This window comes from Vicia villosa, unplaced genomic scaffold, assembly GCF_029867415.1.
Source record: "Vicia villosa cultivar HV-30 ecotype Madison, WI unplaced genomic scaffold, Vvil1.0 ctg.003329F_1_1, whole genome shotgun sequence".
Classification (NCBI taxonomy): Eukaryota; Viridiplantae; Streptophyta; class Magnoliopsida; order Fabales; family Fabaceae; genus Vicia; species Vicia villosa.
Genome location: NW_026706178.1, coordinates 173462 through 185982, shown reverse-complemented (window position 1 = coordinate 185982; position 12521 = coordinate 173462). Strand labels below are relative to the sequence as shown.

Sequence of the window (12521 nt, the reverse complement as noted above, 5' to 3'; positions counted from 1 at the left end):
TTTCCAGATGATACACATTCTAGATTATCAATAAATAATGAATAACTAATCTCTATCTTAAATATGTGCTGCTGCTAAAGCACCGTCATACTAAATAACCCATTATTTGACCTCTTATAAAGCATATTAAGAATGTAGACAATTCTAGAGGAGCCTACAATTCATAGTCAATGCTTACTTCTTAAATCTGACAATAAATATATTGTAGAATGAAGGAATCATGTTGCCTTGAAAAGAAAAGATAAAGGGGACATGACGAAAAAATGCAGTCTTACTTTGGCGTTGATATTGAGTGTCAAACTTTTTATCCAACTCCTGCCTGGTTTCTTTGTATTTCTCAACTCGAAGAAGGGAAGAAAGAGAGTTCTGACTTTCATTCAGTAGAGCTGTCTTCAAAGCTGATATCTTATTCCTGACTTCATCCTGTGAATCCAGAAGATCAGAAACAAGTATGCTATAAGCATAAAACAAATCATGATGTAATTTACTACAAGTTATACGTCAATCAAGAATGACTAGCTATTCAATAAGTAACTGACAAGTCAAATTGGTAACAGGTGCATTGGGATCAAAATAGAACCACTCACGGTAACCCTTAAATGATGTTCGTGTGCCAACTCAATCAAGGCACCTTCTACCTCCCCAACTTTATTCATCAGATAAGGTTGCACTTCAAAATCAAGGTCAACATAGGAATCATCACTGTCACTGAAACACAAAGTAAATGACAAAAACATTGCTATCAAATCAAAAAATTCAACGGGAAACATGAAGTTAACATTGTTAAATTAAAAGGGATATACGGGTTCAAAGTCGATTTTATCATGATTTGAAATATGAGATTAAAGCCATGGTTTACGAAATAAGCACCTTAGATAAAGGTCATCACAAGTGAAGTGTTTTCCAGTGCTGGATACCACCAACGCTTTGTCATCCTCATCATCATTCTCACTCTCCGTCTTATACTGGGGCACGAAGTACAAACCTTCTACCTTTCTCAATTTCTTTCCCACCGGATAAGTTAAGCCTGAAAATCAACAGAGTTCAATTTGACAGCAATGACATGCTCATAAGGCAACAAAATGCTTTTCACAAACAGTTGGCGTTCAAAAACAGAAAAAAATACCACTGTTAGCAGATTGAATAGAAACACTAGCAGGCATTGAATGTTCTGGCTAGACTGGTTTTTCCAAGGAAGCCGAACAAAGTCCTAATACAAATGAAAAGCAGTTAAACTGAGTGGTTCAAGCATCTATATCTTATCAAATACTTTAACATACCAGGTTTAGGGTGAAGGGGCTCTGGAACACCACCCGTAGAACCTTGTGGATACAAGTTTGCATCAAAAAATGTAGAACCCATATCCTTTCTCGCAGCTTCTTTCTAAAAGAAAATTGTTACTAATCACAAATTCGTTCATATAATCAAACACAAAAAACAAAAATCCACAAACAATAGAATGACCATAGAAATTGGCCTTTACGACACATACACAGGTGAAATACAATAATAACAAAAATTTAGGGTTGAGATGGAGGAGAGAATAAAATTACTCACTAAGCATACAAGGGAAGGGACGATTGTTGATGAATCGCTAAACCTCAAGATTGTTGCGACCGTAATAAACATGACGATAGATGAAGGGGTTTTTGCGATTTAGGGGTTTTCCTAAAGGATAAAGTCAAATTACTCACAGTGCTACACAAAGGAATGGGCGATTGTTGATGAATCTCTAAGCCTTAGGATTTTCGCGACTGCAATAAACATGACGATAGATGAAAGAAGGGTTTTTTTTTGTGATTTAGGGATTTTCCTGAAGGATGATGATGATCGGTGAAATGCGATGAATCTGAGTTTATAACTTTGTGCGATGAATCTGGATGAAATGCAATGAATATGAATTATTTATTTATTTATTACTATGCCATTAACATGTTTAGATTATTTTTTCATCAAATAAATTTAGATCATTAGTATGGGTCCAATAATTTATTAATTTGTTAATAATGTTTAAATTATTTATTATTTAATATGTCATATAGATTAAATATTTTGAATCATAAAATTAAATAATTTTTTTAGTTTATATAAATTTACACCCGTTTTTTAATTTAAAGGGAGTAATTGAAATTTTATTATAATAACATTTTTAATTTAAACCCGTTTTTAGAAAATAGGGTGTATATTGTCACTTGATAATATTTCAAATAACATTTTATTTACAAAATTGCCACCGAATTTCTCATTTACACCCGTTTTTAGTATATCAGGTGTAAATTTTAAAATTATTTTGTTCTTTTTGCACTAGTGGAAATATCTTCTTCGAAGCATTCTTTATTTCACTCATAATATCTATATAAATTTTGGGAAGTGCTTTACAGAAAAACTTATATGTCATTGGAGCTTCATTCCAGATTATTAGATTTTTTAATTTCAATAGCTCGGCAAGTTCATCTTCCTTATCAATTTTTCAAATGAAAGTTTCAATAGTTGAGAGCAAACTCTTAATGTGAAATTCATCAGTACATTAGATGATGTTAGTAGATGTTAGCTGATGTTGGTTTTCTGAAGATCCGAGAAGAACTCTGTCTTATCCATAACCTTCCACACAGTCACTACTAGGGCAATCTAGAGAGAAAAACCTCTTTTTCACCAGAATTTATCAGCACCAGTGACAACTTCTCAATCTTGCAACAAATTGAACAATCTTATAACAGTGTTCAAGATCGATTAGTTTCAAGGCAGTGTCTTCCCCAATCAATCACAAATCTCTCATGATCAAGATCTGAAACAATATTTGAGGTTGAAAAAGAAAAAGATTCAAGTGCAAGAACTTTGAACTTTTCAAAGTGAGAGAGTTGATTTCACAGAAAATAAAAAATGAATATGAAATTCCACACGCGAAAAGTGTTGACAAAGGGTTTTTATATGTGCTTGATTTTAAGCACAAAAATGAGTGGTAAAAGGTAGTTAGATTCGAATCAAAGAAATTTTAGTTTTCAGTAAAATGAACAAGTGAAGTGGAGTAAATGAAAATTTGATTTTTGACCCATTTTCAATTAATTCGAATCAAGCACAAAGTGTGATTTGAATCATGGACCCCGTGGTTCGAATCATGTTCAAAAATTGATTTGAATCAAATCAAATAGGGCCGACTGGAAAAAGCTACTTGACTCAGCGGTTCCTCTTGTAATGGATTTCGAGCCCCTTTTGATCGGATATGCTAATTTGTTTCAGAAAAGCGAAAGACTGTTGATCTTATTCGACAAAAAATCATGAGCTCGACAAAAGAATGGGATCTCAGTGAGGCTTCAAAGGAGAATGTGGATGCTATGGAGGCCAAGATCCAAAATACCAAGACCAGTTTTCTACCTATCAGGGGCACATTTCAGTTATCAAGCACAACTAACGAAACAAGTCAAAGATATGAGAGGAAAGGAAAAAGAACTAGAAAGCTTTATGCTAACTTCTTCAAAAACTCTCCTTAAACAAGAAGCCCACAATGGTCTAAAACATGTGGAGACCACTCTTCAACTAGATTCTGAAATCGAGGAACTGCAAGTTGGTGATTCCGGATTTGATGAAAGGATCTCTCTTTTGAAGAAACGCCTCACGCCCTCAAGACAACTTTCATTTAACTTTCTATTTGTCATTTTTGTTTTTTTTGACTAAGTAGTATGTAATGACATTGCCATTTTGGCACTTTTAGATACCATGTTGGCTTCTCTTCATTACTTTAAATGTTCATTTTATTCTTTGAGTCTCCTGTAGAATAGATTTGTACCTTTTTAGGTACTTCCCATTTATCCTCGTGGTTCAATGCTCTGGATTAGTTTCTTCGATCTCACAGGCATTATTTGAAAATGCCTGAGTGATCCAAAAAGTGTCTTCCCAGTTAGGTGACCATTTCCCTAACACCCTATCTTTTCGGTCCATTGGCAAAATCACTTTCCAAACCAAATTTCTGACCAGAAAAATTTTAGGTTTCACCTTCTTGTTGTAGGCTTTAGCCACCATCTCTTTTTGCCTTATGAGCATGTCCAATGCATCCATTCTCTCTTCGTCCAGATTGACTAACTCATCCAACATCATATTCCAAAAATTTATCAGAAGGTGTCTTGTTTTGCCTCTAAATCCTTGGTGATTGCAAATAATTTTAGCAGTCAAAACTATGTCATGCCCAAATGTTAGTCGGAAAGGGGAATCGTTGGTTGCTTCCCTAGGAGAAGTTCGACAAGCCCACAAAGATTGATCCATCATTTTATGCCAATTCCTAGGCTTTTGGCCTACATGTTTTTAATCAAAATGATAATTATTTTGTTGGTTGCTTCAATTTGCCCATTTTCTTGAGCGTAGTAAGGCGTAGATGATAGAAGCATGATTCTAACTTCTGAAGTAAATTCGACCATCTTTTTGCTGGTGAATACGAAACCTTGGTATGTGGTTAAACTTTCAGGCAACCCAAACCTACAAATAATATGACTTTGTATATATCCTATCACAACATCTTGGTCAGCGTTTGCCAACGGTATGACTTCAACCCATTTGGTGAAGTAATTAATACCCACTAGAATATACTTATGATCTTTGGAAGATGTGGGTTGAACCTCACCAATTAGGTCCAAATCCCAACCTTTGAATGGCCAAGGCTTCACGACCGAATGTAACTTGCTAGCGGGGACATGTTAAATCCCAACATGCTTTTGACAATATTGACATCCTTTGGAGAACTCTATGCAGCTTTTCAAAATGGCAAGCAAATAGACCAATTCCCGACACTAGACTTATGAGAGTTCCAAGAGTGGTCATCACCATTCGAGTGATGAAGGAGTTATGTGGGTGTGGATTTGTTCATTTGATAGAGTCTTATTGACTTCCAAGGCATAGATTTTTGAATTAGGGTTTACGCATAACCAATATCTCTCTATCTTCTTGGTATGTATATCTTTGGCAGTCGATGAACCGAGGCACGTTAAGGACACTTTATTTGATTAGTGTATGAAGTTAAGTTGATAACCTCAATAGGAAGACCTTGTGGTAATTGGTCCATTATTTGTCATTTGGGAATGCGCGCGCAGGCATTGCGGAGGGTGTGGGAAGACTAAGTGGTTCTAAATAGAAGTGCTAAAGGGACTAGTACCCTTAGAGACAATTATGTCAGAATTCATCTAACTCACCTAAGGTTAAGCACCTAAGTGAGGGACCAAGGTGATCAAACTACGGGTGTCTATCGGTTATAGTTGGAGGTTCGAGAGCAGGTCTTACCTCATGCTAGTAGGATCAAGTATCCAGTAATACTAGACTTGATTCGTGTGGCTCTTTTAATTCGTTAATGATTCGATGTTACTATACTCTATATGACGTGTGTTAGTAAGTTGTTAACAATCTCTACTATTAGGCACACTAGGCGAGTTATTCAGTTGAAGATGGTTCATATAATCTTATGTATGTGTGGATGATCACATGTATACAATAGAGTTAAGAACCAAGGAGCTCGGGGAAACTTCTGATTCATCATTTTGTATAGACGAATCCTGAATAAGTAGTAATCTCTTATAGCTCATTCCAGCATGGAAGATAAGTATTGTTCCCAGGCTCATACTACTTCAGAATATTGTGGATTGAATCTCTCCTTACAATACTTCATTTTGACTATCTCACTCCAACTTTGCTTTGTTACAATCTAAGTGTTGTCTTACTCTCTCATAATCCAGTTCTACATGCAAGAACCAAGCATATAGAACGTAATATTCACTTTGTTTGGGAACGTATAGTAGCAGGGAAGCTGAACATCCAACATGTTTCTAGTCACGTGCAAAGTGGATACGTGTTAACTAAGCCTCTTCCTATTGCATTGCATTCCTTATAGAATTTCGAATCAAACTCAAGGTCATAGAATTACACTCCGAATTTGTGTGTGTGTGTGTGTGGGGGGGGGGGGGGGGGGGGGGGGGGGGGGGGGGGGGGGGGGGGGGGGGGGGGGGGGTTATTAGATAATATCTTAGGCAAGGTAGTTATAGTTAGTTACACTAACTAAAACCAACTTTAAAAAGTTAGTTAGATGAGTGCAAAGTTAGTTATGATAAGACTCCATGAATGCTTTACTATATATACCAAGCATTCATCCATGCAATACTTAATCAATGAAAAATGCAATGCATGAAGATCATGCTTTCTCATTATGATTCTTATCATTCTCATGCATATATACTAGTTCAATACACATTGAATTGAATTAAACTTATACATATACACTGTACACTTGCATTGACAAGTTTACTTCATTTTGTCCATGCACAAAATTTCTGCACAATGTTAGAATCCTTTTCCTAATTAAGACCATGCTCAAATATTTGCATGACATGGTCATATCTAGAAACAAAATATTTATAGATAAAAATCAGATCTATCAAACTATCTTGGGCATGGAGTGTTTGTTTGCAAGTGTGTGTTAATTCTCTCTTGGTTCCAATCATACATTCCTACTAGATGCATACCTTTTTCAAGTCCAGGTTGTTCTTTTCTCTCAAAACCATGGGCTTTTGGCCTTTTGGCCTTACTTGGTATTAGACGAAGTTAGCATTCCTCAACACACATTGGACAGTTTGTCTCTACTCCATCATCTCATTCCAATATCTTTTTAATGTAAATTCTGAAATTAAAATTAAATAAATAAATAATAATCAAATCGGTTTAAAACTGAAAATTGATTTCACAAATTGTTTCAATTAATTAACATATTTTTAATGAGTTTCATTTCATATATAAAGTACTAATAACTTATATAACAAATTCAAATTAAAATAACTTAAAATTATTGAATTTTAATTAAATTTTAACTTTTTTTTTGAAAGAATTAAATTTTAACTTTAGAAGTTAATGTATGATGATTTAGTTCAATACTCCATCTGAACTCATATATAAGTAATATTAATTAATTACTCTCTAATTCAGAATATTAGTTAATATAAGTTAAATTTATTGATGTTCTAAATTTTAAAAATATATTTGTATTTTCTAAATTAAACTTTTTCTTTATTTAATTTTTTAATGAAAATATTAGTTAATGACGCTTTAAAAATTAGTTGAAGTTTTCTCATAATTGAGCCCAACAACTATAACAACTTTGTTTTTGTTATATTGAGTTTGGAGTAAGTATCTTAATAATTTTTCAATGAGTTTAGTTCCTAAACTTTTTTTTCTAATATTTAAACTAATCTAAAAAAAAAAATTATCGTTTGCTTTTCTTAACTAAAAATCTTCATATTTAAACTGATTAAATCATTTGAAACCATTTTTTATTAAACTTTAACAACACTGTAAGTGTAATAAAATTTCACCCAAAGTCCCTATTTAATGTAAGTAAAAATACATATTTTATCAAATAACAAAGCAAAATTAACATATAAAAATACAAAATTATAGACACATGTGTGAATGAGACACCACCGAGATTACCGGGGTATAATACAAGTAGTTGGTGCGCAGAGTGTGAGTTAGAAACCTCAGATGAAATTTATGTATGAAAGTCGACTATCGAGGACATACACTTGAAGAGAAAGAATGATTGGTGGAGTGACCTGAATATGATTGATCAGCTGAATTTCTTCTTGTTCTGCCATGCATGAAAAATGCTGGTTCCATAGGAAATGGCATTTCAATTGAGACATTATTAAGATATGAAACAATTGTTCCCATTGTAGGCCTATCATCTGGATTTTCTTGGACACATAATAAACCAATTTGCACACACTTTTCTACTTCATTTGGAGCATAAGATTCTTGCATAATTGGATCCAACATCTCAAATGGTGATTCACCTTTCCATTGGTTCCAAGCCTGAAACCATTAATTCAATAGATCTCATTTCCTTGTTGATTTGCATTTTTGTGGTCTTGGGGATATTGAAATACAAAGAAAAATAAAAAGGAATTTGATTGATACTCACATAACTCAAGAGATCGTCAATACGACACGATTCAAATGAACAAGAATTCTTTTTTCCGCTGATAATCTCGAGAACCATAACTCCAAAACTGAAAACATCAGACTTCACTGAAAATTGTCCGTGCATTGCATATTCCGGAGACATGTAACCGCTGACGAAAAAGAGGAAATAATCAGTCTCGAAATCATATATTCTACTAACATAGTTATGATAATACACTTGATGTAAAGTCATTAGATCTCAACACCTTGGTTTTGTATTCAAATCTAAGGGTCCTACTCTTCGCGTGGATCAAAACTCGATCAAAAGATGATAGATAAATACTCGTAAGTTAAAATGAATGACTTTTACGTTTTTTTCTTAATATATTTGGGACAAGATTCTTAGAATGGTAAAAATAATGATTTTGAAACTCACTATGTGCCCACAACTCTATTTGTATGTCCTTGAATTTGCTCTATATCTACCATCCTTGCCATGCCAAAATCAGATATTTTCGGAATCATATTGTTATCTAGAAGAACATTGCTTGGTTTGATATCACGATGTATAATCTTGAGACGAGAATCTTCATGAAGATAAAGAATTCCTCGAGCAATCCCTTTTATGATACTAAACCGTTCGGGCCAAGTTAATGGTTTTTGCTTCTTGGAATCTGCAAATAGTGATCAAATCCAAACACGTGAGATTGAATTGTAGAATGCGAAACTTAAACTAAATTTTGAAACAAATTTTTAAGTATCCTACCAAATAGGAAGTGATCAAGACTTTTGTTAGGCACATATTCATAGATAAGTATCTTTTCTTGTTCTTCAAGGCAAAATCCGATTAATCTCACCAAATTTCTGTGTTGAAGTTTGGCTATTAACATGACTTCATTTTTGAATTCTTCTGCTCCTTGACCTGATGTTTTGGACAACCTCTTCACAGCTATTTCTTGTCCACTAGAAAGAATTCCCTAAAACTAGAAAACATCAGAAGAAACGAAAGAAAAAAAATGCATTGATGATTTATTCATCATCACATTCATATTACTACCTTGTAAACTTGTCCATATCCACCTCTGCCTATTCTGCTATCATCAGAAAACATATCTGTTGCTATTTCAATTGTAGCAAAATTGAATTCCAGTGACTCCGAGTTATTAAATTCGAGCACAACTACATCATAGTTCACAAAGCGCATTTTGATAAACAGTTAATAAAGCCTAAGCATTGATTAAGCTCAATTGTTAAAGATAATATAGGTTTATTGCGTAATATGAGTATTGTCATTACGATTTTCTCTGTCACTGGGTTTGCTGGCTTTGCGTCTTTTCTTCGATTTGATCCATAACAAACAGCAGCCAATGCAAGAAATCGCCACCAAAATGACAACCAAAATAGCAATGATGGCAATCACATGTGTTGGAATATTTCTTCCTCCTGCCAAACATTATCATATTGACATTAATTGCACGCACCATTAAAATTTGTTAATATCCTAAATCAACTGCCAGAACCTGATATTACTATATTGAACATCATCACCAAGGTTCAAACCTAAATATTCAGGACTATGTGTGAATTTTTAGTGGTTATTACCATTTTGTCTATAAATTAAAAAAATTAACTAACATGAATCCTAACAGACACAACACAGTTCACACTTCACAAGACATTAGAATAAAAAGAACTGACCATTAACTGAAGTTGATATCGATGCAGAAGTTCCCGAATGCTGATAAAACGGATATGTCTCATACCTAACAAAACAACTCGGAAACAAAACAGTTTCACCTATGCTACCACCACAACAAGTCTTAGGAAACTCATCCACTGCATCACCGACACACCGCCTACAATCACCGGCCGACAAGTCTGGCGTACACTGAGCAAGACCATAAAGCGTCACACTACCAGAAGCATTTTCTTGCTTAACAGCATATTTGTTAAAACCAGAAAGAGAAACCGCAGCTTGTTTCGGAAGTTCACTCAATACAGATCTCAAACCAGCATAAAAGCTTCTGCTATGTAACAAACCAGGGTCCCCCATTGGAATCTCGATCTTGTATCTAGGCCATGTTTCCATTTTGGAGAAGATGAATCTATATGAATATCTTAACAAACACTCGTTGTACCAGATAACAGCTTCTTTTGAAGAGGGACACGATGATGGAATCTTAAGCGTCGCAAAACCAACACACTCTCTGCATAAAGCGAATGGAACATCTCCACGACACATGTAGAGACCATAGACTTTGTTCGAACCGTTTCCTGATGTTGTGTTGAAGAATCTAACATCGTTGATTACGTTGGAAGAGAGGGAAGAGAGAAGGGTTTTGAGATTGGAATGGAAAGTGTTGTTTGGTGTGAATGTTTTGGTGTTTGTGCAGGTAACGTTGTTGAAGACAGATGCAGAGGTTTTTGTTATGGTTAAGGTAAGAGTGGTGAGAAGAAGAATTTGGAGTGTTAGATTCTTTGTTAATATTTTGGTAATCATGCTGCAAAAATATCTTTATATGGTTTGATTGATGAAGAAGCATGTATGTGGTTGAATTTGCATTAAAGGATCTAGCAATTAGATTTAGAGATCTCAAGGTATAGTGAGTTTGAAATTAGTTATGAGTCAAAAAAGGCCAAAGAAAAAACTATACCTTAAAATAGTGGTTAGAAGCTAGTTTGATAGTATTAATAAAAAAATTAGGTAGAATTTTCATTTTTTTTAATCAATTGACAAAGTAGTACTAATAATTATTTGAAAAGTCACACACAAATCATCAATACCATGTTTTAAACTCTAGTAAAGACGTCTCATTTCATTCTTCCATGGGAGGGGTTCCATGGGAGGTGTGGTTTTTGGATCATTTTGAGTTTGTAACCACCCCTCAACAAAGTTTTTTTTCTATTTTTTATTTAAATGAGTAGTTATCCAAGTAAAAAAAAAATTGTTTGTAAATATTTATGGTCTTGTTCGGTGTATGTTGGTTTTTCTGCCTTAGAATAATGTTCATAAGTTATTGATATATTCACTTCAATTTATTACAGATCTAATGAAGATTCGAGCATCAATATTGCAATTCGAAAGTATTAATATTTCAATTATTATTTTATCATATTTTAGACACTTTCATATTGTCGTTGACTCGTTGTATGTTATTAAAATTGTTTAAAATTAAGAAGAAATTTTCAAATTAAAAATACAAGTTAATCTAAATCCTTTAACAAACTTTTATTAAAAAATTATATGTATATATAATGCTCCCTTTTAGTTCTTAACATAAGAAAAAAAATTTAACTTTTAAATTTATGGAATAATTAATATACTTAATCTATATAATAGATCAAATTTATTGATTATCCAATAATTTTAAAATACAAATTTTTAGAAATACTAAATACTAAAATACAATTTGTCAATTGTTGAGAAAGAGACATCATTCAATTACTGCCTAGGTTAAATATATGGTTTGAGTTTTTTCTTTTTCTTTCAATTTTTTATCTCTCATTCAATGTCGATTAGAAAAAAACATTAACTATATTGTATTTTACCGGGTTCATGATATAATGTGTCAACTTTTGTGTGTTAAAATAATATTTCTTTCTTTTTTTTTATAAAAAGACTTTTTTTCTATAAAAAGACACAACTTTTAAATCTTGTTCAATAAAAAACAATTTTTAATTTGAGAAAATTAACACTTCTCTTGATGTGGATTATGTACGCCTTTATTCATTGACTGCAATCTTATCTCAACTTTTTTTTATATATATCCTAGTCTTTAATTTAAGAAGAAATTTATTTTTTTAAATTTATTAAAGAATTAATGTATTTAGATTATATATAGTCAAGATATATTAATTCTTCGATAAATCTAAAAAAAAAAATTATATAGAAGAGTATATAATTTTAATATTTCAAAATACATATCTGTAACTAGTAGTATTGATATTGATACAATTATGTCTCTATTTTTTGAGCATTTAACAAATTTTCAATCTTGGAATATTGTATGGTTGAATTTCAATGGTACAAAAGTCTTTAAATATGTTGTCAATTTTAGGTGGCGTAAACGTCCAAGTTGCTAGTAATCAGAGAAAATTTTGTTTGTTTATTTCCGTGTTACTATTTTAGAATTACAGACTAGATATTATTATTTTTGATTTGTCATTTAGTCTTATTCTTAGTAATTATTTGCCGTTTAGTTAAATCACTGAATTATATGGGGCCATTTGATTTGAATAATAGTATGACAAAGATTTAAAAAAAAAAAAGAAGAAGAATAGATCAAGTGAATACCATGTGCAATGATTAAGAAAAGTGAGGACTCCAGCATAATATTGGGTGTGTACCCACTTGAGTTGGATCAGTTATAGTTATAGCCATGTGTATTGAATTTATCTACTTTGCTAACACGTGTATTTACAGCAATAACTAAAGAATCAAATATAAAATTATTGTAAAGAGACTTTTATAATCAATTTTCTTATATAAAATATATTTCTCAATAGATGAATTTGAAAAGTAATATATTAAACTAGTTGAATTTTGTTGGATTTTAAATTGATGGATTAATTGGTCGACTTATTAGAGATTG

The 12521-nt window shown here is 32.7% G+C and overlaps 2 protein-coding genes across 2 annotated transcripts; both read right to left on the bottom strand.

Moving 5' to 3' along the window:
- Positions 1-74: 74 nt before the first annotated feature.
- On the bottom strand, positions 75-1540 carry LOC131640819 (mRNA export factor GLE1-like). Its single transcript, XM_058911196.1, has 5 exons — positions 1127-1540; positions 871-1027; positions 588-708; positions 276-423; positions 75-154 (listed from the first exon to the last, which is right to left on the bottom strand). The coding sequence occupies exons 1-5, from the start codon at positions 1161-1163 to the stop codon at positions 75-77; spliced, it is 543 nt and encodes a 180-aa protein (XP_058767179.1). The 5' UTR covers positions 1164-1540.
- Positions 1541-7146: 5606 nt separating this feature from the next.
- Positions 7147-10572, bottom strand: LOC131640814 (cysteine-rich receptor-like protein kinase 10). The gene is made up of 7 exons (XM_058911192.1): positions 9628-10572; positions 9226-9372; positions 8987-9108; positions 8696-8906; positions 8366-8603; positions 7949-8099; positions 7147-7839 (listed from the first exon to the last, which is right to left on the bottom strand). Exons 1-7 carry the CDS (start codon positions 10427-10429, stop codon positions 7534-7536), a joined length of 1977 nt encoding a protein of 658 aa, XP_058767175.1. The 5' UTR covers positions 10430-10572; the 3' UTR covers positions 7147-7533.
- Between the last annotated feature and the right edge of the window lie 1949 nt (positions 10573-12521).